Consider the following 24,073-nt stretch of genomic DNA (forward strand, 5'->3'; position numbering starts at 1 on the left):
ATGGAGGGGGTGGGGGTGTAGAACTGCCAGGCAGGAAGATTCTTCTCGAGGAAGTGGACTGAGATACAAAGGACGAAGGGGATTAGCCAAGTGAGCAGGGCAGGGTAGAGCATTTCAGAAGAAGGAAACAGATGGTGCTAAGGCTAAGGTGGGAAGTCGCTGGGCATGTTCCAGAAGAAGGTAAGGCTGGAAGGAAGAAGGAATTGGACTGCCATGTTGGTTAGAGAGAAAATAAGGACCAGATCCCAGGTGGCCTCAGAGACCCTGGAAATGGTTATGGACTGTATCTCCAGGCAACAGGAAGCCACTGTAGGGTTTTAAAGGCTGAGCGTGGATGCTCAGGTTGGTGATTTAGGACGCATGTGTGACCGACATGAGAACAGCCAGTCGGGAATGAGAGTGGGGCCAGGGAGGCTGTTAGGAGATTGAGAGAAGGTGGCGGCGGGACCTAGGATGGAGGCAGGGGAGTGGCGAGGGGGTGCTGAATTGGAGAGAACAGCGGCAGGTAAGACTTGGCAGGACTTGTGGAGCCTGACGTCAGGCTCAGCTGTCCCACGGTGTTGTCACCTTTCAGCATCTGGCAGCTCTGATTTGTCATTTCCACCCTGCTGTAGGCAGGAACTGAACTCACTAGAATTATGTGTAAGGAAGGAACAGCAGCCTCTGAAGGGCTGACGGGTGGGATTCTGTGAAATCAGTTCACGTGATGCGTCTTCTGACTGCTGGACCCCAAGCCCCAAACTTACCCCCATCCCCAGTTCAGGCTGTATGCCAAAAGGTGGTGGTTGCTAAGCAGTTAACTATAAGCAACTTTTCTAAATGGCTGAGCTATCACTGGTCTTAGATTCAGTTATACCGTAAGTGAAAACATATCCCCCCTTGAAAAACAACTGATGGCCTGAAAAGCCCCATACAGACTTGTCAGCACAGCCTGGCCTTTAGGAAGAGCTGAGTAAATGTTGAACAAACAAGTAGATGGTTTATCTACTTTTAAGACATGAACATTAAGGGTTTCCTGTACATCTGTGGTGTGTTTTACTAAACTCAGACAAGGGGGCGCCTAGGTGGCTCAGTCAGTTAAGGGTCTGCCTTCCGCTCAGGTCATGATCCCGGGGTCCTGGGATCGAGCCCCACATTGGGCTCTCTGCTCAGTGGGGAGTCCACTTCTCCCTCTGCTCTTCCCCCTCAATGCTCGAACTCTCTTTCTCTTTTTCATGCTATCTCCCTTTCTCAAATAAAAATATACAATCTTTAAAAAATAATAATAATAAACTGAGACAAGACCTCCTAGTTGCATATTCCCTTGATTTTCTCTGTACATTTTGTCAGTTCTGTGCATGGTACTTTGAAGATTAGCAGAAAACACGGCCGATGTCCCCTGCCTATTTCACTTGTTGAATTGTCCAGTCAAACATCTCGCTCAGAAACAATTAGTAGAGGAAGTACTTTCCTTACGCACAGAATAAAGACAGTAGGAGACCTTGGGTTTTCCTTTCAAATCCTATTTTAGTCAATGACTGGCCAGCACTTATTTAAAATGCTGTCACTTAGCCAACTGGACACTTTCCTGCTTCTATGTATGGGGGTTTCTCAACTAGAGATGACAGTGTTGGGACGCTGGTGTCATCTTGGCTCCAAGTCAGCATTAAACAAAAGGTGCCTTGAGAGAGGCCAGGATTGGAAAGGTGTGTAGGGGCGAACTACTTGCTGTTAAGTGTTTCTTGTAAATTGGCAGGAAATCCGAGAAAAATAGCTTTCAGCTCTGTTCAGAACTTGCTGCCTGATTTAACAGACTGCAGTTGGCTCCTGCTTTGTCTTGACACTGCACAGGCTTTCTGGCTGTGGTTTGCAGTGCCCCTCCCCCCCCCCCCCCCGCACCCTCCCCGGCACGGATCAAGCTGGGCCTGTGAGGAACCAGAATCCCAGTTTTCTAAAGCGGTTCAGCGGGATTAGAATGAACTTTCCAAGCGCGGAGAGTCCCAATTGGGAGCTGTTCGCCCTAGAATTGGGGGTTTGGGGGGATGAAGGATTCTACCCGGCTCTTCGCGAGTCACGGGCCAGGTCTCTAGCCGCCGGGAGCACCTGGCGGGTGCACCTGAGGGGCACACCTGGCGGGGGGCGGGGCGGGCGGGCGGCTCCTCCCCAGCAGCCAATGGGCGGAGGCGGCGGCGGCGGCGGGGGCGGGCGGAGAGCGCCCGCGGGCCGGCTCGGACGCCGGGAGGCGCGGACGCCTCTCGCTTCAACTTGAGACGGAAGGGCCGCGTGGCTGCTGGTGCGGTCGAGCGGCTGCGGAGGGCCGGCTGGCTTGGTCACCGCTGTCTTCGTCCCAGCGCCGGGGCGGAGGCCAAGGTGAGAGACGTGGGGGGGGGGGGCGGGCCTTTGTCTGCAGGTGCGTGCGGAGGGGACGAGCGGGGTCCGAGCCCGAGCTGGCTCGCGGGGACGGCGAGGCGGGCCCGGGAGACCCGCGGGACAAAGGCTGCGCCCTGCCTTTCCCCGAGTCGGCGCTTAGCGAAGTGCGGGGTCGTGGGCGGCTGCTAAGGCTGAGGAGGGGTCTTTCTGCCTCGCGGGAGAGAAGGGTGGAGATGGGAGGGATTGGAGGGGTGGGGTGGGATACGGGAGTCTTTGGATCCGAGTTGACCAGCGCTGCAGGAAGCTGTTCCGGGGTGGGCTGTTCGCGGGCTGTGCGCTGGGCATTTCTCTTGCGGCCAGGGTTCTGGTTGAGTAAATGAGTGCATTCATCTCCCATGCCCTCTGGTGAATAATCCACATTTGCCTTCTTGTCTATTAGGAGTGAAAAACAATTGCAGGATTTTGGTAATCCGATTTTTGGATTAAAAGCAGTGTTCTTTGGTGTAGAGAGCGCATTTACAAATAATTGTAGCCATAGGATTTAGAATATCTGTGTGACTTACATGTGAGAAAATGTTTCAGATTCCCCCAAATGTAGAAAGTCAGCCAACCCCTCACCTCCTTGCTCTTGGCAAAAGGGGTTTTTTGAAGAAGAGAAACGTGATGGAAATACTGTATACAATATTCGATTGGATTCTCAGGGAATGTGTGTCTTCTCTCTCCATTATCTGTTTCCCTGTACCAGTATCGTAACCAGACACGACTATTGATTCCCTAATTAATGTGTGGCTGTGAATCTTCATTACTGCCTTGGGTAGGAGAACACGGAGGAGCAGGCAATCCCATTAGTCTTTTTCTTTCTTTTTATAACTGCAGCTGCAACCTGGCTTTGACTTGAATCCTGAATGGTGGGTTGTGCCTGCTTTCCTCGTGTTCTCGTTTTGGTTTCCTAAGACCATGGATGGGGGAGTCTCTCCTTAGGCCTTACTCTGCCACAAAAGCAGTTTGCAAGTTTTCTCCCTAAAGTTCAGATCTTTGCCACTGCCTTTCAGTTGGTGCTGCTTTTGTGAATGAATCATTTGGTGCCCTGAAGCCTTTCCCAGGGACTTAGAATAATGTATTGTGAGGAAAATAGCCTTAAATCCCTATTTTGTCCATCAGTTTGTAAAAGTTATGGTAGCTGTGTTGTCCAGAATGAAATGTGAGTAAAAAGCTGAATGGGGGAAAGACTTTCCACAAAGCCTCAGCCGTTATCGTCGAAGAAGGTGCCAGTGGTTCTTGGCTCAGCAGGGAGTGATGCTCAGAGTGAAGGCATGGGCTCTGTGCTAGGTGAGTTAGGAACCTCACCTTTCTGACACTTGGTGCATGAATGAGCTCCTCTATCATTGCAGCAAGTCCTAGCTTTTGAGCAATGGGGATAATTTATTTAATAAGTGTTTATTGAACACCTGCTATGTGCAGGGCATTGGCACTGGTGATTAAAATGGAAAATGCAACAAGTACCCACTTGCTTTCTTGGCGCTCACATAATGCTGTCCGAGGATCCATTTCAGATCCTTTGAACTTGAGCACACCTGAGAAATAGTATGGATAGCAGTGAGGTGAGGCAAGAGGGTGTTGCTGCTCCTGCTGCCTTGGAGGTCCGCTGAGCCCAAGGCTGTAGGTGCGCACAGGTTGGGCCAAGGTCACCTCCTCTCTAAGGGTGAAGGTAGCCATCAGACTGTTGGGTCAGGCTTTTTGCACCTGCTTCCCTGGGTCATGGATACCTCTCAGAGGGGTCAGGGACTGCAAGGAGGGCCAAAAGCTGAGTTCTAGAAGTGTTTGAACAGGGGCACTGTTTATTTGGATGTGGTCATTCCAGTCTGTTTCAAAAACTATCCGTCACGCCATCTCTTGGTCTCAACTCAACAGCTTTCCTCTTGAACGACCCCCCAGGGAAATGGATTCCATTCTGGACCACTGACTGAGCAAAGCTTTCCATCTGTCCACAGTCCCCAAGTATGAAGAGGTGACGCCTAGATCTAAAGACCTGGAACATAGTTGAAAAACCCCAATTTACTCTTCCTGTATACTTCTCGTGGTGTGGTGGGTTTTTGTGGCAGGGGGGTGGGTTTGGTTTTTGCTTTTTTTTTTTTTTTTAAAGAGTGTATTGATAATATATAACTTTTTACTCATCTGGGTTTCCAGACTTTTCCACAAATCCCTAGGGTTACATGAAAACATACTAAATAGTGGTGTAACTTATTCTTTTCTAAATGCCTATTTTAAACACAGACGATAACATTTTTGAGAAATTCTAAGACCTTTGGGTTCTTCTGGCCCTAATAGAGTATCTGGCATAGGATGCTCTCCATAAATGATTGAATTTGTTGACTGGGCAGCTGAATTAATATAGATGAAAATGCTTTATTTTCTGTTGTGCTCAATATTTATCATCTATAGATTATCTTGCTGTTCAGCACAGATGGAACATCTGCATGTCAGGTGTCTTGTGAGGGACGTGCTGGAATGAGACAGACTAGGTGCAGAGAGGCAGGACAGAAGCCAGAAGAACAATTTAGGGAGCACAATGATATAGAGTATAAGTGTCACGAAGATGGTCAGTGGCATGGAGAATGTAGTGGAGTAGTTCCGTGGGGAAAGGGGCCACCAAGAGGCAGTCCATCCTAGGAGGTCACATCTGAGCCGAACCAGAAGACCGAGAAGAAGTCAGGTATGTGGGGAGCAAGTAGGAAGCTCTAGCAGAGGGCACTTGGCACGTACAGAAGCTTGGAGCCAGGAGCAAGGGGGCCAGTGGTGTGTACTAGGGTGGGAGAGCCAGGTGGGGACAAGATTCTGTGGGCTTTTCGGCTGTGGTGGAAGGCTTGGGTTTTCTTCTTAATGCAATGAGAAGCCTTTGAAGGGTGGTAACCAGGAGAATGCCGTGATCTAGTTTATTTCATAAAAAAAGATCTCAGTGAATGTTGTGAGGGGAATGGATGTCAGGAGCAGAAGTGGAAGCTGAGGGACCTACTAGCAAGTCCCAGGCCAGGAAAGATCAAAGCTGTGGCAGAGGGAGTGAAGGAAGTGGACTATAGAGATTAAATGAGCAAGACTGAATGTGGTAGTGGTAGGAAGTGGAGTTGTGTTCTCGGACTGCCCTGAATGTTTAGATTCATTGTTTATTTCTGTTTGAAATACAGATAAAAAGAAATAATGCCTGTTTAAGGACAAAGCTTTAAACAATAGAGTAACTCAGTTTCAAATTATGTTGTAGAAGACCTCGACTTAATTTCATTTGATTCTCCACTGAGGATGGAGAAGTGCTGTGCATATGGCCGTCTTTCCAGGCCATTCTCACCCTTCATTGCCCTGACTAGCCTTCTTTTTTTCTTTTTTTTTTTTTTAATTTATTTGACAGACAGAGATCACAAGCAGGCAGAGAGGCAGACAGAGAAAGAGGAGGAAGCAGGCTCCCCGCTGAGCAGAGAGAGAGCCTGATGCAGGGCTCAATCCCAGGACCCCGGGATCATGACCCGAGCCAAAGGCAGAGGCTTAACCCACTGAGCCACCCAGGTGCCCCCTGACTAGCTTTCTAATCTGGTAATAGACCTTTGAGCATTTTCTCTACTCTGTCATAGAAATAAAGGATCAACATAAGAAAGAAGACAGGTTTAAGCTTTAATCCATATAGAATTACTCTACCTTTGCTCCTGCTTTGAAAGAAACCATTGATAATTGCATGGAACATTGTTTATTTCACATACAACAGTCTTCAGAGTCTCGAGAACTGATATATTGTCACAAACACAATTTGTTCTGTATGTATCTGAAAGCAGAAAGAGTAAAATTCCTTGGTAATCTTACGGGAACATCACTGAGCACTCTGTGAGCTAAAAAGGCCATTGCCTTGTACAGTGTAGAAATGAAGCCTCTGGTTTCTGATGGGATATTTTTGTACCCTCCCACCTTCAGATTTATGAACTTGAAAGCTGACAGTGTCTTCACCAGTTAACTTTGGTTTTGAAGCAAACTTTGGTTTGGTTTTGCCCAAAAAAATACTGTTGCAGAAGCTATTCCTTTCCTAGTCAGAATTTTAGGCTCAAGGAGGGACGGAAGTGACGGGGCTCCCAGCCCTTGTGACCTGGGTCCCTGGACTAATTACCCCGGAATATGGAAGCTTGTCTGGGGATGAATAAATTATGACAGTTGAAATAATTATGACCCAGGAAAAGCCGCTGCAGAGAGCCCAGTTGACAATCGGGCCTGATTTGGCCTGATTCTGTCATGTCGTGTCATGCATCTGTTTGCCAGGTTACATGAAAATGCTGTTTGCTAGAAATCTAGCGTGACCTCGGCCCCCAACCACCCTCCCCCTACCCCCAAGAATAACATTCTTAGCCTACATGCGACCTTCTGGAAATAAAACGGTGAGGCAGAGTTCCGTATTGACTCCGACTCTTATGTCAGCCACGCGTGAAAGATTGCAGTAGAGCAAAAGGTGTTTTTGGTTCTGAAAAAGCTACAAATGAGAAGCACTCTTATTCCCGCATCTGGATGGAGCCATTTCTGGCTGGCTCCGGAGTCTGTCACCTGTCACGGGGATTATTCCAGCAGCTCGGGGTGCCGTTCAGGCTCAGTTGGATGCTCTGCTCTTACCGTCTTGTAGGTCGTCATTCCTTCACACAGAGCCCCCCATTTTCATTTTGCACTGGGCGTCACCTGTTATTTAGCTGCGACGAGTCTCTGTCTGCATTGTGTGCTGCACCCCTGAATCGGGGTGTCGTCTAAACAGGGTTTGGGGACTTTTTCTGCAGAAGGCCTGATATTAAATATCATCTTTGTTGCAGCTACTGTTCTCCAAGCACAAGAGCGGCTGTAGACGATAGGAACCCAGTGGGTGTGGCTGTGTTCCAGTGACACTTTCCTTTTTTTTTTATTTTCAGATTTTGTTTATTTGACAGAGAGAGACATAGACAGGGAACACAAGCAGGGGGAGTGGGGGAGAGAGAAGCAGGCTCCCCACTGAGCAAGAAGCCTGATGTGGCACTAGATTCCAGGACCCTGGGATTATGACCTGAGCTGAAGGCAGACACTTAATGACTGAGCCACTCAGGTGCCCCCAGTGACACTTATAAAGTGTTTTATAAAAAACAGACGGGGGTGCCTGGGTGTCTCATGGGTTAAGCCTCTGCCTTTGGCTCAGGTCATGATCTCAGGGTCCTGGGATCAAGCCCTGCATCGGGCTGTCTGCTCAGTAGGGAGCCTGCTTACCCCTCTCTCTCTGCCTGCCTCTCTGCCTACTTGTGATCTCTATCCCTGTCAAATAAATAAATAAAATCTTAAAAAACAAACAAAACAGACGGGGATGGATGGTCTTTGATCCCGGGGCCATGGTTTTTCACCCTGGTTTCAAGGACCCAAGTGGGACCCACAGCGACAACTGAAAGAGGGACCTTGTCCTTTGTAAAGGAAGAAGGTTCAGTCACTTTTGGCCAGCTATGCGGTATTCTGAAAACCAATCTCCAAACTGGATTCCTGGAGGCAGTCAGGCTGTTTGGGGTACTTCTGTGACAAACCATTATTCAGACAACCCAAGCCCACTCTTAAGCTTCTTCAAGGTGGCATCTTTATTCCATTTGTCAAATATGAACACATATGGACAATAAGAGGAAAGCAAATTCAGACAGTGTGAAAACACAATGCTGTCGTCATAGGACTGTGTTTCTTGTTTCTTCAAGATTTCTTATATTTGTTGGAAAAGAAAAAAAGAGGCTGGAACAAAGAGAAAGTTACCTTCCTGAACAGCAAAGATGGGTATTCTTTCAAGTGGTATCATGCAGTGAATTCTGCTGAGACAGCCCAGCGCTCCGGCGTGCTCCATGACGCTTCCTGGTTCGGCTGTCCGTACTTCGCTGCCTCGCTGTGTATGGAAATGTGTGGTCCGGGGCCTTTTCCCTAAATGATAAGCAAACGTTTATTTCTTCTCGAGTACAAATATAAAGAAAATTACTGGGGGAGTTGACAAGTCCTGATAGACATCAGTGTGCAATGGAAATTTATATATTGATTCCAGGAGCAGAGGAGCTGTTTTCATTTAGACAAATGTTCTGAAGAAGGAATCTAGTTACGGGCTCTGGAAACATTATTGTTTCTGCTGGAGATGATCAAAGTATAGATTTGCTTCACTTCAGATAGAGTCACAAGAGATTGATAATCTTTTCAGAACTCTCCTCCTGCCCATTCACATGAAATATCTTTTATTAACATAGTTTCAGATGACATGAAAACGGAATGTGAGCTAAAGTCATTTTTAAAGTGCTGTCTGGGGCAAACAGCAGTGGGAGAAAACGAAATCCAGCCAACTCCCTATTACTCCCAGGTTCATTGCCTTAGAGTCTTACCAACATGACCAGGAGTGGGGTGGGGAGGGGGGAGTCCTTTGTTTACTCTATTTAGTTATTCTTTCATTCATTCAAAAATATGTATGGACTACGTGGCCCTATGCAGCAGGCAGTGGTAAGCAAATACTTAGGGTAATGAACCAGCACAGCAGGGAAAGTTCCAGCTCCCACAGATTTCCCCTTTTTTTGTGGGGTAGAAGGAAGAACAATTTTTTTTTTTTAAGATTTTATTTATTTATTTGACAGAGAGAGATTACAAGTAGGCAGAGAGGCAGGCAGAGAGAGAGAGGAGGAAGCAGGCTCCCTGCTGAGCAGAGAGCCCGATGCGGGACTCGATCCCAGGACCCTGAGATCATGACCTGAGCCGAAGGCAGCGGCTTAACCCACTGAGCCACCCAGGCGCCCCAGAAAGAACAATTTAAAAAGCAGAGTAGCTTTAGGTGGCTGCAGGGGTTGGCAATACCTGGGTGGCCGGGAGGGGTTTTCTGGAGGTGATGACAGTAAGGAGGAATCTTCCCTTGGAGACCTGGGGGCAGATGGAATCCAGTCAGTGGAAAGAGGTAGCACCAGGGTTCCAAGGTAGAAAAGGCATGTGTGTTTCGAGAATAGAAGGATGGGTGTGTGGCTGGAGCCCCGCAGGCTGTGGGTGCGGCAGAAAGTGAGGTCCGAGAGAGACACACGGGGAGTTTGGGAGGGCATCATGAGCGGGGCAGCAGCAGGGTAATTGGCCGCTGTGTAAAGGATGAAACCCTCAGCCTTTGCCTGGGAAAGTTGTTTCCACTGAACAGAGCACTTTTTGTTACCAGCTCCCACAGTGGTGGAACCAGAAATCCAATAGGCTAGGAGCGGGAGAGCTGAGCCTGCCTCTCTTCACCGAGGGATGCATCCTAGGAGAGGCGGGCTCAGTCTGGTGCCGGGTGCCCTAGAGCCGCGCAGGAGAAGAGACAAGGAGAAGGCAAGCAGACCCACTGAGTCCGTCTGGAGATCGACCACTTTCTCTTGGTGGAGGTGTTGAGCAAATTAAATTCCTTGCCATCTTGGATTCCTTGTTTGTAAAATGAGTCGTGATGCTCCCCGCCGGGTTATTGGGTGGCTTGACCATAATGTGTGCCAAGAACGGAGCCTGGGTGGGGAGCAGATTCAAGGAAACGAGCGCCATCGTGCTGATTTTCTTCTTAGTCAGTCATGCTGGTGTTGATGTTTGTCTTTGTTGAGGTATTACTGAGTTTACAGGGTATCAGGAATACTTGTATCCAGATGGAAGTTTCCAAAATTCAGGTGATCGAGTGTCTTGGCTCTTAGTGCTAGCTGTACTGGCCCTCCTGTCTGCACAAAGAAGCGGAGATTGGCTATATGATGATTGCCCTAAGTCCTCTAGAACATTTAGAAACAGATTGAAGAATGTGCCTTCCCTGAGAGAGGCCTTCCACATGGCTGGGGGCGTGGACTGGAAGAGATTTCACCCACAGACTCACCATGGTTTTCAGTGGGAGTCTTGTCTATGTCTTGCTGGTGCTGTGTGTCCCAGTAGTACTTCCTGCATGGAAGCCACTTTTCCAGTGGAGACCCTTCTTCCCTCTTCTGTGTCACAGTCAGAGAGGAGCCTTCGGGGTCTCAAGTAGTTTTTTTGTTTTTCCACTCCTGCTTTCAGGAAGGAAGCTAACCCATGGTTTCACAATTCAGGTATAATTTACATAATTTTGTCTTTTGATTATGCCCTAAATTTTATAACTTGAAAATGTAACATGGCATGAGTTTTGTCTCACTTAAGACCTAAATGTAACTTGTATCTGTATTCTCTTTTCACGGATACTCAAAGAGGCTCGGTTGTTTTGTTGTTGTTGTTGTTATTTTACTGTAATACAGCCCAAATGAAAGCAGACACTTGTTAATTCTTACTCTCTTCAAACATGGACTTTAAAAGAAAACAACTCATTTCCTGGTTGCTCTCAGATATCCCTTTTTCCCTCATTAGTAAGCTGACTGGTAACTATTGTGTCTTCTCTCCAGCGGCATGAGAAAGTCCTTTGTTTAGAAGAATGTGCCTTGAATTTCAATAACCTCACACCACTTTAGATCCTCTTCCTCACACTCACTCCTGTTGGAACTCTGACTCCCTGAGTTGGCAAGTTAACAGGCTTGCGTGGTACTCGGGGTGGGGGGGGTAGGAGCAAGGAGGTGGGAAGAGAACTAGCTTGCAGAATAAGCCACACTATCAAAGACAGGTGTTTCTGTCACCCTTTGATCCTGGGAAGGACAGAATCTTCTCCTGAGCTGAATTCTCTGAAACTCCATTCACCAGATGGTAAATTTGCATAAATCCAGAATTCAGTTCAGAGATCTTTTACCTGCCGGGTATGGATTCGAAGGGGTTCTGTGAATGAGTTCCAGGCTTTACTGAACCATCTCCCCATCCTGCTAAGGTTGTACTTAAAATTGCGAGTTCATGCACATTTCTTTCTGGGGTATTTTCATCAGATTCTAAAAGGTTCCATGATCTGAAACAGGTTAGGGAACTTCCTCACGGCAGACCTCCTTGCACAATTTGCTGGCGCCCCGCTGAGCACGCATGTCGAGCCCACGCTATGCACCATCACACCGTGAACCTTATAGATCAACGGGTGTAATCCCCGCGGCCCTCTTAGGGGGTCAGTGCCGCTATCATTCCCACTTTACAGATGAGTAAACTGAAGAGCATAGGGGCAAAGGGCCTTGACCAAGGGCAAACAACTAAAACACGTCAGGGGTAAGAGGCAAAAAACCTTGAAGCGAGGGGGAAAGCAGACCGCGAGGTTCAGGAATGGGTATGAGAGTCTTCGTGACATAAAGTTTTATAGTTTTTGCTTCATGGTCATGTGGAGAACACAGGTTTGTGCTGGTGCTGCAGAGGCTCAGCAGACCCCTCAGTGATGAAAGACAGGCATCAAAGAGGAACGTGAAACAGCCCTGCAGAAACGGAGCGAGAAGCCCACTGGCAAGTCCTGGCTCTACGTGCTCCGTTTGTGAAAAGTAGAAGGTCGTGTGCCGCATACAAAGTAGGTGGCCGTGCCGGGGAAGAGGGACGCGTCCTCCTCCAGAAAGCTGGAGCAGACGTCGTCATTCTGGCATGCAGTTTATTTTGAGGAATTTCCTATTCATTTGGATACCCAGTTACACATGCAAGTAGCTCTGTTATTTCAGGCTTATTTTAATGAAAACATTGCCAATTACTCCCACGTTCATTTTCCCAAGAAATAGCCGCCGAGAGCATACTGATGAGACAGTCTTGGACGTGTGGCTCGTGTGGAATTAATCCTGCAGTTTCGTTCCTCCCCCTGCGTGTACGGTGGGAGGGCAGCAAGCTTGCTCCTGGTGCCGCGCTTAGCCTTGCTCGCTCTTGGAAGGGCGCGCCTCCTGCAGAAGCCCGGCTCCGGGCTGAGGTTTTCTTCCTGGCAAATTTACAAGGTGTCAAATCAGTGAAGCACCTGCTGCTTGGACTCTTCTGCATTTTCTGATCGCTCTAAGTCCCTGTTTACGGCTGGCTCTCACTTCCACACGGAAGTCAAGCAGCATCTGTAACTCCAAAAGAACGAACCGTGTTCAAAGTTGTTCTGCTGTCAGGGAAAACACTGTGGCTCCGTATCGAGGCTCTTTCCTTAAGTGGATCGCTAGTAATGGATCTGATTTACAGTCTCTAAGGCTTCAATAATAATTGTACTCAAAAGAAGCAGACTGTACTCTCAGGTCTCTAGATTGAAGATAAATTATCAGGCAAAGTTTTTACCATAGGTAGAGGCGCTTTTTGTTAAGAATAAAAAATTAAAAATGTCTGGTATACGTGGAAAGCTAGCTAATGAAATGCTACCTGCTCTTTTTTTTCTATTTTTTTTTTTTAATTGTAAGAGTCAAAGCGTTTCAACAAATCCCCTTCTGTTAAAAATCTGAGCGCTAGGCGATTTCTAAACCATCTAATCTGAAATGAGCAACCAAGACTTGAGAGGTTAGGAGACTTAGCTCACGGTCATTCAGTGTGGGAGTAGGATCCACGTCTTTGGATCCCTTGGTGATGACTTGAAATGGTGTTCATAGACTGACTGACAGAAGGACATGAGCAGGAGGTGACTTCCTCTCATCCTGTGGTCAACAGTGGCCAGCACATCTGAGGAGAGGGCCACAGCATCTCCCCTGGTGACATCCCGTCCCACGGAGACATTTCTCCTGCAGTGCCCCCAGCGTGACACAGCTGAGCCCTGAAGCTGTCCGCTGAGGCAGTTTATCACACCGTGTTACATGCCGGTACTCTTTTACACACACCATCTCATTTAACTTAATTCTCATGTTTACCCTGAGCCAGGTGTTTTTATCCCTTTTTCGCTGATGAGGAAGCTGGTTTGAAGGGTCACAGGTCCTTGGCCAAATCCTTTGCCCCCCCTGTCTTGAACACCCATGCATTGTAACTGATGGTAACTGACTGGGTCATTTGGGAGACAGACCGCGAGGTGAGTCTGCCAGACTGTGAAGAGTATGGTGTTCCTGCTGTGGCTACGTTGTAAGAAGACTAGGAGTAGAGAGTCCTGTAGACCTGCAGTCAGACCCTGACCTCACCGTGTACAGCTGTGTGACCTTCATGGTCTTCAACCTCCCTGAACTTGGTTTCTCCTTTATCAGTGAGGATAGTAAAACCGCACCTCGTCGGCTTGCTGCTTGGGCAACACGGAGCCAGAGCTCCGGAAAGGGTGGCTGTCGGGAGCGTCACTGTGGTAGTCGTTACAGTTGCGTGCTGCCCCCTGTGCTGGGGTGGGCTTATCACAGTGCGCCCCTAAAATGGCGAGGTCGGTGTTTACGTATCTGTAGTACAGAAAGCACACGTGCTTATTGTATAGTATTCAAACAAATGTACTAAATAAATAAAATCCTCCGGAAGCCCCCCCTCCCAATAACGGCTGCCAGTTTGGATGTTCTGTTGTTCCAGAGTTTTTGCTTTGCTGATATCAAAATACCCGAAGTTTTGTTTGTGGTGAGTCGCTGTATCTGCAGTTTGGGTTGTTTGCTCGTTCGGCTCCCCTCCCTTTAATAACAGGCTGTGGTCATCATTCTGCATCAGGCCATCCAGCTCTGCCTTCCTGCTGCAGGACTCGGGTTTCTTAGGGGACCCACTTGCTGTCTCAACCCATGATTAGCTCCCCTCCCCGTGGGGCCCGGCTGGTGCTCCAGGACCCCGGCCGCAGGGCGCCAGCAGGAGCAGGTTTCTGTGAAGGTTGGGTTTCTTCGTTCCCTTCTCGCTATCCTGTGCTCCCCGCCTCTGCAGGCCACTTGCTGTCCGTTTACTTGCATGCGTGTGACCAGCCCAGGGCCCTCAGTGGTCCTCAAGCCCTTTCACATGGGCTGTGATGGGGCCAGAGGGGATGGGGAGCACTCCGGGTCCAGAGGTTGAGTGACTTCATCAAGGTCACCCTGACATCTCAGGGCAGCACTGGGAGAGAAACTCGAAGCCTTTGGCCCTCAAACCCCATATGGCTCTGCACCCCTCTCCCCCTCTGCTCCTCTCTTCCCTGGCACATCTGACCCTCACCCTACCGGCCTTCGCACATCCCACCCCTGCCCTTGACCTTCTGCCTCTGCTCCCCCCTGCTCTGTTGCCTTCTCATGATGCATTTGAGGGAAAGCAGGAGATGTGAATGTTGGGGCCCAATTAATAGAATGTCAGAAATTAGTAAAAACAGGTAAGACTGTTTCCAGTCATTGTTTCTGTACAGTTTTTATTGGGAGCAGGTGGAGCTGGAAAACGCAGACACGGGCCTTGCCAGTGTTTACTGCAAACAGTTTCCTGTATTTGCCTGTGATATTTTAAGCTTGATTACCTCCCCCGGTTGATATGTTGCCTCTAAACTCAGCTGGCATCTCTTGGCTTCATCGTAACGTGGCTCAAAATACACACTTCTGTGTGGCAGAGCTCAGCTAAAATAAGCACTGAAAGGCTACTCATCGCAGCAAAGTTGGGGAATAAGATGGGATGTCAGTGCTCAGAGTTGCCGTTAACGGGACTGTTTGATTTCCTGGATGCCGAGTGAATGCTAACGTGTTGTTTCTGCTCTGTTCCCTCATGCCTGCCCGGATTCAGAGAGAGGTAACCAACCGATTTTTACTTCTCCCTCCTCGTTGGTGTCTTAAATGTCTGGCAAAACTCACTTGCTTTCTTCATGCCATATTACCACCGCCACAGCCGTCATTGTCTTTGAGAGGCAGAACTTTGTTCTGTTTAACCTTTTATCATCACCATTCTTATGTGTCCTCACTTAAAACAGAGTGTGGAATTGCATCTGGGTCCCTGCCCCCGCATTGCTTTTGACCCTGTTTGGGGATGGTGATGGGCAGAGTGATCAGATGGCCACTCACTCATGGCTGGAAGCATTGAGTCCAGATGCTGGGAAGGAAACATGACTAGAAATACTAACATTGCGTCCCATGTTGCGTAAGGCTTTTCCCACTTCTTCAAGAGTTCATATTAGGACTGGTTAAGTTATGTATTCTCTGTGTAGGCTAACAGCCGGAAGGACTCTGTTTCAGTCTCAATTATTAGCTAAAAGATGCAGATTCTCCTTTCTGTCTAGATGAACACAGCTGTGGAAGGGTTATGACTCTGAAGCGAAAGGAAGGCAGTTGTACCTCAGAAGTGTGTGTTTCCAGCGCTCCGACTGTCAGCCTGTCCATTTGGTTGATGGGGGTTTAGGCTCCACTGTTCCACAGCTTTATAACTTAAGCTCCATTTTTGATGGAAGAGGAAAATTTTGAAGCTCCTCTTTTTGAAAGAATGGCAGTGGTTACTGCTTGGCAAAGTGAAGAGAGAGAGGCAGTCTCCTGTTTGTGTTGGGGTCCATTTCGGGTGAACTGCTCCATTGGGGTCGAGCCGTCTCTGCTGGTGGTGGCCATTTTCCCTCCTCAGGATGAGCTGATCTCCCTCCTCAGTACTGAGGAGGGGGAAGGGAGATGGTGTCGACTGGATGGGTAACCCTTCCAGGATCAGTCTTCTAGAGGGTATGGTTAGGAGAATTTGCAAACTTGACTGGCTCTTTCATTACCTTCCAGGAGGCTTTAGCCTCTGGAGTTGTTGGAAGCGTCCAGAAGATGAGGAATGTGAGCTCCCTCATCTAAATAATGAGAGGTCCTGTCTGAGCCAACGGTGAGAATATTTTCAGATGTTTGCCAATTCCTCCCTTTCTGTATTTATTCCAGTCTCCTCCCTGGGGAGAAGTCGCTCTGAATATTAAATTAACAGCAAGACTGTGTTCTTGAGAGGGCTGCGGATTCTGGTCTGCCAAGGCCACCTGGATTATTTGCAGGCAGAATTTAAATCTGTTTACACAGCTTAGATGTCTCACAGAAGTGCCTGGCAGCAGGATTCCCTGTGGAGAATGTGTGTTTACCCAGGTGATGAGTTCCTGGGATGTCCTCTGAAGGGGCACTTAGCATCTGCTTCAGCTTGCAGAGGAGAAAGTGAGTTGAGTTGACAAAGCTCGAGAGCATGAGCTTCGTGAAATTAGTGCCTGCTGATGTGCCGCTGGGTAAAATGGAGAAAACAAAAGCAAAACAGAACAAAAAATGGCGCGTGTGTGTGTGTCATGTTCTGCATTGACCATGTAGGAAGATGACTTTCTCATCTCCTTTCTTTCTTTTCCCTCCTCCCACCCCAAAAATGAGATCTTCAGAGTATAATCAGAAGGTCCGAGCAGTTAGGCAAAGAAGAGCAAACAGTCTTGAAAACAAGATTCCTTCTCCCTTCAGACCCTGTGCGGGTGAAACAGTGGAGATATAGCCCTTTGTCAGAAAGGGCTGGAAGCACAATGTTTGCATCAGATCTGTCTGTGGCTGTTTGTCCTTACTTGCTTGTGGGTCCTGTCCTCTGCAGTAAGACAGCTCCAGGGGCTGACAGCTTCTGACGGAAAGAGAAGCCAGGAGGAAAGGGTCTTTAGGTACATTTCAGCGAGTCTTAATATAATTCATATGAGGGCAAATATTTACTAAAACATCTCATGGATAAGGAGACAGAATTTCAAAGGGGGCTTTTTCTTTGACTTCTTCCTCATTTATAATGACAACTGCCATTGATCGAATGCCTGTCACGGCAGCCTTCACAGATTCCCAGCATCAAACAGCATGGATTTGACGTGAGCAAACACAGATGACGTGGAAGACGTTGTCTTTTTGTGGCGCCTAGGTACGGAGCACTAGCAGAGGAGATGTGGTGAGAGTCTGGATGGAAGGGAATCCCCTAGAAAAGAGGGGACAGAGCTCCTCCCAGGCAGGCCCGTGCCGTCCTGCAGCTGACAGCGGCCGCTCCTTCTGGGCTGCTTCAGAAGGCAGAGCTCGATTCCAGGAGCCAAAGTTGCAGGGAGGCAAGCTTCAGGTCCTCCTTCAGAAAGAATATCTATATATTTTGGCTCGCCAGGAGCATTCCTGCAGTGGAACAGGCTGATTCGTTAAGTAAATAAGATTTCATGTCACTGAAATATTCTACCACTTCTCTGGGCTCCTGGAGACAGGGCTTTGAAAAGTTTGCCTGGCTTACCCCACTAGGAGGCCGGTAGGTGCCACATAAGCTCCTTACCAGGAGAGAGAAACAAAAGCAGATTCCATTTATGTAAGGGGGTTACAGGGAAGAGAACTAGGGAAAGGGTGAATAGTTCTGTCTTGGCTCTTTTTTAATAGAATCCATTTGAATACAGAATCGTTTCTTCATTCATTTCCTCAAAATGAATTAAGCCCCTGCAGGGTGGTTAAAATGCTGTTCAGCCGAGAACAATGAAAGCATTCTTTTGTCCTTTCTCCTTGCCATTAAGAAATTTGAGGCTGTCATGTAAGATGTCTTAGCACTGACATTTTTCCCTTACAGTACTGGAGGCTGGTCCTCTGGGGGAGTAATTACCAGGGAGAACAGCAAACGGATAGGAACAGACAGAGTGGGAAACCCAGGGGCTCAGTAAATGAATAGTGAAAAGTAGTTGATTCCTGGTGCATGTTTCTGTGAGAGTTTAAGGAAGGGACACGGATTGGTGCAGCTAGAAACCTGCTGCATCCTGGTTTTTAAAGGAAACATGGTGATTCGCATGACTGCGAGAAATAGTGGGGCACAGCTCCGTGTGGGGGGTCCAGAGAGGACTGGACCAGAGCCTCTTTTAGCACATGGTTCCTCATCCGGCGTTGTAAAGGGAGCAAGCCAGAGCAAAGGACAAACGTGGTTCTTGCTGCTGAGTGCTAGACAGAATGTCTCAGACAGACATCTAAAAGAATTTGCTGGAAAAAATAGGAGCTGTGTTCTGACGGGACCTCAGAGATTACTGGGGCCCACTTTGTGGATTTAAAGGAGCACACTGAAGCCTGGGAGGGTGCTGTCCATTGGGATGCCTGGTCAGCCAGAGGGGGTGCATAGAAGCCCACGTGAGCCCATCCCTGCTGAGCTGTGAGATGTGAGAGGCAGGTGGCTGCAGCCCCAGGGCTCCTGGCGGCACCGAGGAAAGAAGTAGTGGCCAGAGAGCCAGGATGGGCTGTGTAGGCGAAGCTTCCTAACATGCCCCAGCAGCAGGCTGACCCTCTCCCTCATACGGTTTCAGAGCCACCGTGGGCCCCGCCTGGCTGAGGACACCCCGTGACGTCTGGTGTTTTCCTCCCAAATTCACATGTGTGGCCCTAAGCTGGTTGCAGCCTTTTAGGTTTGCAGTGTGTCGGGAACACCATAGCTGTGGAGGTTTCTTGTCCCCCTCAGAATACACGAAGATCTCTAGAAAAGGTCAGAAAAAATTGCACTTACATGTGAGCCTGAGGTTTTTCACAATCCTGACACTGATTGGAAAAAGTCTCTCTGAAAGGCCGTGTTGGGCAACGTCTTGATCGTTGTTGAAACTGGATGATGGGACATGGGGACTGTACTCTCTACTTCTGTGTGTGTTTGAAAGGTCCCAGAATGAGAAGTTTAGGGGGGGAAGAATGGCAGATGAACTGTGTTCTTTGTACTCCTGCCCTTCTCATCTCCTAAAGCTCGGACCAGGAAAGAGGCCCAGGAGGCCAGGTCACCACAGACCTCTCTCCCCTCCTGTGGCTCAGACCAAATGGCCGGCCTCCATATCCCTGGGGACTTCTCCTGAACCCCTCTTTTTCTGATGCCTTTGGCACCAGCCTGTCCCCAGTGCTCTTTCTCTACCCTTTCATTGGGCCCTCTGCCCCAGCAAGGCCTTTAGATGCCTTTCTTTTTCAGTCTAGGCCTCATTTTGTCTTTTCTCATTCTCTGCACTCGTCTGCTGCCCTGACTTCAGCTGCCCCTCAGGCCCACGTCTCCAGCCCAGACCACAGGCCCGAGCCCCCGGATTGAGTGTCCACCTACTTGGTGGGCCCCGCCACCTGGTGGCCCTCAGGTACTTCCGACTTATTGTCCTACCTGCTGCTCGTGAGCTTCCTCACCAAACCCTCCCCCCCACCCCTGGCCCCGCTGCAAGAGCGCTTAGTTGGCCCAGCAGGGACCCGAGAGTTATTCTGGGTTTTCCCCCTCATCTGCCACAGCCTTCCTTCCAGGGCCTCCTCCCTCTACCCTGTTCTCACAGATGCTGACTTAGCCTGCTTCGTGCTCATTCTCTCACCTGAACACGGAGCAGCAGCCCCCGGTGGGCGTCTCCCTTGAACCCCGTCATCCCACCCAAAGAAACCTTTTAAAACACATATCGTATGGGGTCCCATGCCATATGACAAGGCTCGAGGGCCAGGCTGCTGGCAGGACGCAGGTGCACCCTCCCCATGGTCTTGCCTTGCCCCCCCACCACAGCGCCTAGGAGTCTGCAAGGGACCAGTATTTCTTCCAGCCACTCCGTGGACTGACTGACCTCCGTGCCTTTACTCATGCTCCCTGGAACCATCCATGCCCTTCTCACCCTGGTCAGGTCCTTATGATACTTAAGATGCTCCACAAATCCCACTGGACACCTGTATCGTTAGCGGACTTCCAGGCTGAACCTTATCTGTGTTTGCCAGACATGTCATAGTGGCTCAGAAGGCATTTGTGGAAGGGAAGGGAAAGGAAGGGAGTATTTTTTTTTAAAACATAAGTTTTAAATCATATTCTAATTTAGTGAGAATGTAAAGCCCACTGGCAACTCTCTTAGTCTGTTAACAAATTATGACAAACAGTGTCTCAAAGCAAGCACAGATTTATTCCCCCACAGTTCCGGAGATCAGAAATCTAACATGAGCATTCCAGGTATAATCACAGCATCAGCAGGGCTAATGGCTCCCTGAGAAAATCCATTTCCTGGCCTTTTTCCGCTTTTAGAGACTGCCTGCTTTCCTTGGCTGGTGGCCCCAGCTCCCATTTTGTCCCTGAGACGCCAAGTCCTTCTTCCCTTGCACTTGTGTTGGGCCCAACCGGAGAATTCAGGGGAACAGCCCCCATCTCAAGTCCTTTCCTGTAACCCCCTTTTGCCATGTGAGGTAACCCAATCAGAGATTCTGGGAATTAGGCTATGAACATCTTAGAAGGGTCCTTATTCTGTCAGCTACAGCAGCTTTTTTCAGAAATGAGGGGCTGAGCTTTTGAAACCCCCAGTTAAGCGACGTTTGGGTTTCATTCTGAATAAGGATGAAATCAGATCAGCCATGCATTTCACTGCACACAAAGGAAGTTGTTCAACTTGCCTCCACCCCGGGTCTGAGAGAGGACTCACTGCCTCTTCAGATCCACGGGTGTGGGGCCTGCCGGTGCTGAGCGTGGCTCCGGCGGCTCCCGGTGGAAGCCCATAGGAGAGCCGGGCCAATCTCTTCACCTCCACAGGGAGGCGAGAACTCCTGCTTTTTCCTGGGAAGCCCATGAAAGCCCCAGAGGGCTAGTCGCGGGACTCAGCTGTCAGGAGCTGACAGAGTCCTCCCTCCCTGATCTATGAGCCTGGCGCCCACGCAGGGACGGGAAAAGACAAAGCTGTAAAAAAGAACTGTCAGAATCCTCCCGACAAAGCCTGCAGCCCCTGAGCTGCTCCTTTGGGAAGATGTGGGTTCCAGATGGTTGCCTCAAGCATTCATCGCTTTCCCTGGAGCCAAAAGAAAATGAAGATTAATAATAATAATAATTTTTTTAAAAATTACTCCTCGGGGGCAGCATCTGGAAGAACAGAGGGCACAGAGCCGCAGTTTGCTAGGATGACCCATAGCTTCTAGATCAGGGCTGGTTCCATCCCCTGGATGGTAATCTTGCAGTCCTGCACTTGCGGGTCGGCCGGTGGTCCCGAGGAGCAGGCTGGGTCTCGGAAGCCTCCCTCACCGAATGTCAGAGCCGGACAAGAGCCTTGGAAATCCTGTTTCTCACCTCTCTCACTTGAAGATGAGGTTAGACTCCATTGCCCCAGGTTGTGTAGCTCAGTGGACTCAGGAATGAGACTAGAACTGGGGTTGCCCCAATCCCAAATCATTGCTCTCTGGCTGTTCCTGACACTCTCTCAGAGAGAAGAGAGGCGTTGAGATCCGTGCACTAAGTACGAAAGGAGGATGCGACAAGCTCTTCCTTATCCTTTTGCTACAGAATTTAAAGGCTGTAAGTGTTTAGACACAAGCAAGGTTCTGGGGCCCAGAGGGCCAATCAGGCTTGTGAGCTGGATGGACTGACCAGAGTGGATGGAGCAGTGTCCCCAAGCGAGAGAAGATTCCATGAGTGGAGACCTGCCTTTTCCAGAACAGAGGGGAGAGCTGTGTGGTTGGACGAAGGGTCCTGGAAGAGTAGTTGGGACAGGTTCTAGAACTCCAGAAATCCAGACAGGTTTTGGGCTTCGTGTGCGTGATCATGGACCCAAAGAGATTTGGCCTCAGAGAAATGGCAGCAGAGCAGCGAATTTTGAAGGAAGATAGTTCTGTGTGGTGAGACACTGCATATGTTCTTTTAAGATCCATCCACAAAAGAGAGGAACCCAGAGATTTGGGGACCAGAAACAGGGCTCCCGCTGAGCATAGTCTCTAGAAGGGAGGGCTTCTCTTACTGCTTTTTTAGATAATACGTTGTTTTGATGGTGGTTGAGACTAGACTGGGAAGGCCTCAGGGACCCACTGTAGAGCAAGACCGTGCTCACTCCTGAGACTGGGCCAGCTCCTTGCCCAGACGCAACCCCCTCAGTCCCTGGTCCTGAAGCTGTTCACACCTCTGACTGAGGGCCAGCTTATCCGCAGGAAATTGGGATGCAGCCCCTATTCCTAAAGGAGGAAGGAGCACTCAGTTAGTACCTATATGGCCAGGCCTGGACTGGGTACAGGGGGTAACTCAGGCACGGCTCATCTGCACAGAGCTTCAGGGCGCTGTGGGGAATGCAAACCCGTGAACACACATGGACATGTCTGGTCCTAAGGGCCGTGTGTCTGGGTTGCCATGGCAGCGCTGGGGAGGCTGCCCGCCCGGCCCTGAGTCCTGCACGGTGACAGCGGCACAGAGAGCGTGAGCACGCAGTGGGGAGAACACCTGAGAGGAGGTAGTCCCGGCAAGGGAGGACAGGTTCGGGACATTTTCAGGATGTCAGACAGGCCACACATGGGGAGTTGGGGGAGACAGGAAGGCCTCCAGGTTCTAGCCGACTGTGGACACCGACTGTGATAGAAGATGAGGAGGGAGAAGGCTGGGGGAGCGTGTATTGAAGCAGGTGTGGACAGGCCGAGGCTCAGTGCCCTGACCTGCAGCCGGGCTCGTGACACAGGGCAGGCTGACCTCCAGCGAAGATCCCTGTGCCTTCCCAAAGCAGCCAGGGACAGAGCCTCTTGTCTGCCCCCGCTGCACCAGCACGTTCGTCGTTATCTCTTCTGTAACCAGAGTACTTGTTGTCACTGTAGATAGAAGGCTCGTAAGAAATTCAGCTTTCATTCAGGGCCATAGGAGATTACAGGAGCTCAGGACCCTGAATTTGGGAAACACTGTAGTTCTTTTACTTAGCAATGAATTCTTAAGTCCATGGAATTGCTCTGTTTTAGGTAACTGTGGAAGTTTGAGTTTTGTTTTTACCCATTGCTACATCCTCTGCTCCCCACTGACCTGCTGGCTACTCGCTCAGCTAACGCTCATAACCAGACTGCGTGCTCTCAGAGGTGCCTTTTCTAACGTGCTGATAAATGTTGTTTGCACAGAGATTTTGCCTACGTAGCAAGAGACAAAGATACAAGAATTTTGAAATGTCATGTATTTCGATGTGACACACCAGCAAAAGCCATCGCCACGAGTCTCCACGAAATCTGTTCCAAGGTAAGGTCGGTCCGGACGCGGTGGTACATCCCTCTGTCTTTTCTCACCGCCTGAGCAGGGACGGGGGTGTGGTCAGGGTTTCCCGCTGGTGACATCCGCTGCTTTAGCCAGAGCCTTAGAGTGAGGACAGGCTGCTGGGCCTCGCTGGACCAGCCCCTCTACTCCTGCTTCCTCCAGCAGAGCAGTCCTGATAGAAACATCCTCACCCTCTGCCTGGGACCTCTGTTGACCCCCATCAACAGGGTCTTGTACCTCTCAGGAGACTGTTCTATTATAGAGCAGCTCTGGCTGTTAGAGGTTCTTGATTATGTGGACCTGAAATCAGCCTCTCTGGAAACCCCACGTGGTTACTTGAGATATGTGATCTAGAGCGACAGAGAGGGATTCCTCCATTCCGTCCCTCCGGCGGGGCAGCCCTTTACTGTCTGAAGACGTGTGAAGCTGGCGACCACATCTGTATGTTTGGGGGTGCTAGACAGGTGTCCGGTCTTCCTGCTCCGGTCTTCCTCCTTCCTCCAGAATCCCCACCCCCATCTCTTTTGGGTCCCAAGGTTACCAGGCTCCTACCCCCTCTTCTTCTGCATACTCTAGCTGGTTCCCCCTAAAGGAACACAGCGGTCCAAGGGCAAGCCAGTGGAGAAGAGAGCATGGGCCACTCTGTCCCTTGACCTCCAGGGAGTATAGTACGGGGGTGACAGATGTTTTTAGCTACCATATCACCTGCCGGTTTGTGTTCAGATCGCAGTTGGCCAGCTCCCCAGGGCGCTGTCCCCGGTGTCCTGTAGCCAAGCCTTCCCACCCTGCAGACAGAATCTAAACACGGGACTTTGGCCATCACCTTTCTGGTTGGAGGCAGATGTCAAGCCCGGCCTCATTGCCATGCTGCCTCGGCTAGCCGTGCCCGGGCTGCGGCCTGGGGTCTGAGCAGCAGAGACAAAGCAGGTGCCATCCACGTGTCCTCAGGGAGGGACAGGAGCCGGGATAGGTACATGTCCCCTGCTCTGGGCCCAGCCATCACCCTTTGCCCCAGCCCCACGTCTGCCTGTCTGGGCATGGCCTGCGGCTTCACAGGTCTTCCTCCTTGTCCTTGCCTTCATTCAGTCACGTGGAACAC

The 24,073-nt window shown here is 49.7% G+C and overlaps 1 protein-coding gene across 20 annotated transcripts in view; it reads left to right on the plus strand.

The window, feature by feature from the left end:
• Nucleotides 1-24,073, plus strand: part of APBB2 (amyloid beta precursor protein binding family B member 2) — a 365,411-nt gene that overhangs the window by 327,839 nt on the left and 13,499 nt on the right. For 19 of the 20 annotated variants that reach the window (XM_082728836.1, XM_082728826.1, XM_082728835.1 and 16 more), the window contains one exon: nt 22,845-22,959. In XM_082728836.1, the coding sequence (XP_082584962.1) occupies nt 22,845-22,959 (115 nt within the window). Of the gene's footprint in view, nt 1-2,212; nt 2,350-22,844; nt 22,960-24,073 lie in introns of those variants that run through there. The other variant, XM_082728831.1, reaches the window with a different exon arrangement.

The sequence above is a fragment of the Mustela nivalis genome (genome assembly GCF_964662115.1).
Source record: "Mustela nivalis genome assembly, chromosome: 4".
In the NCBI taxonomy this organism is placed as follows: Eukaryota; Metazoa; Chordata; class Mammalia; order Carnivora; family Mustelidae; genus Mustela; species Mustela nivalis.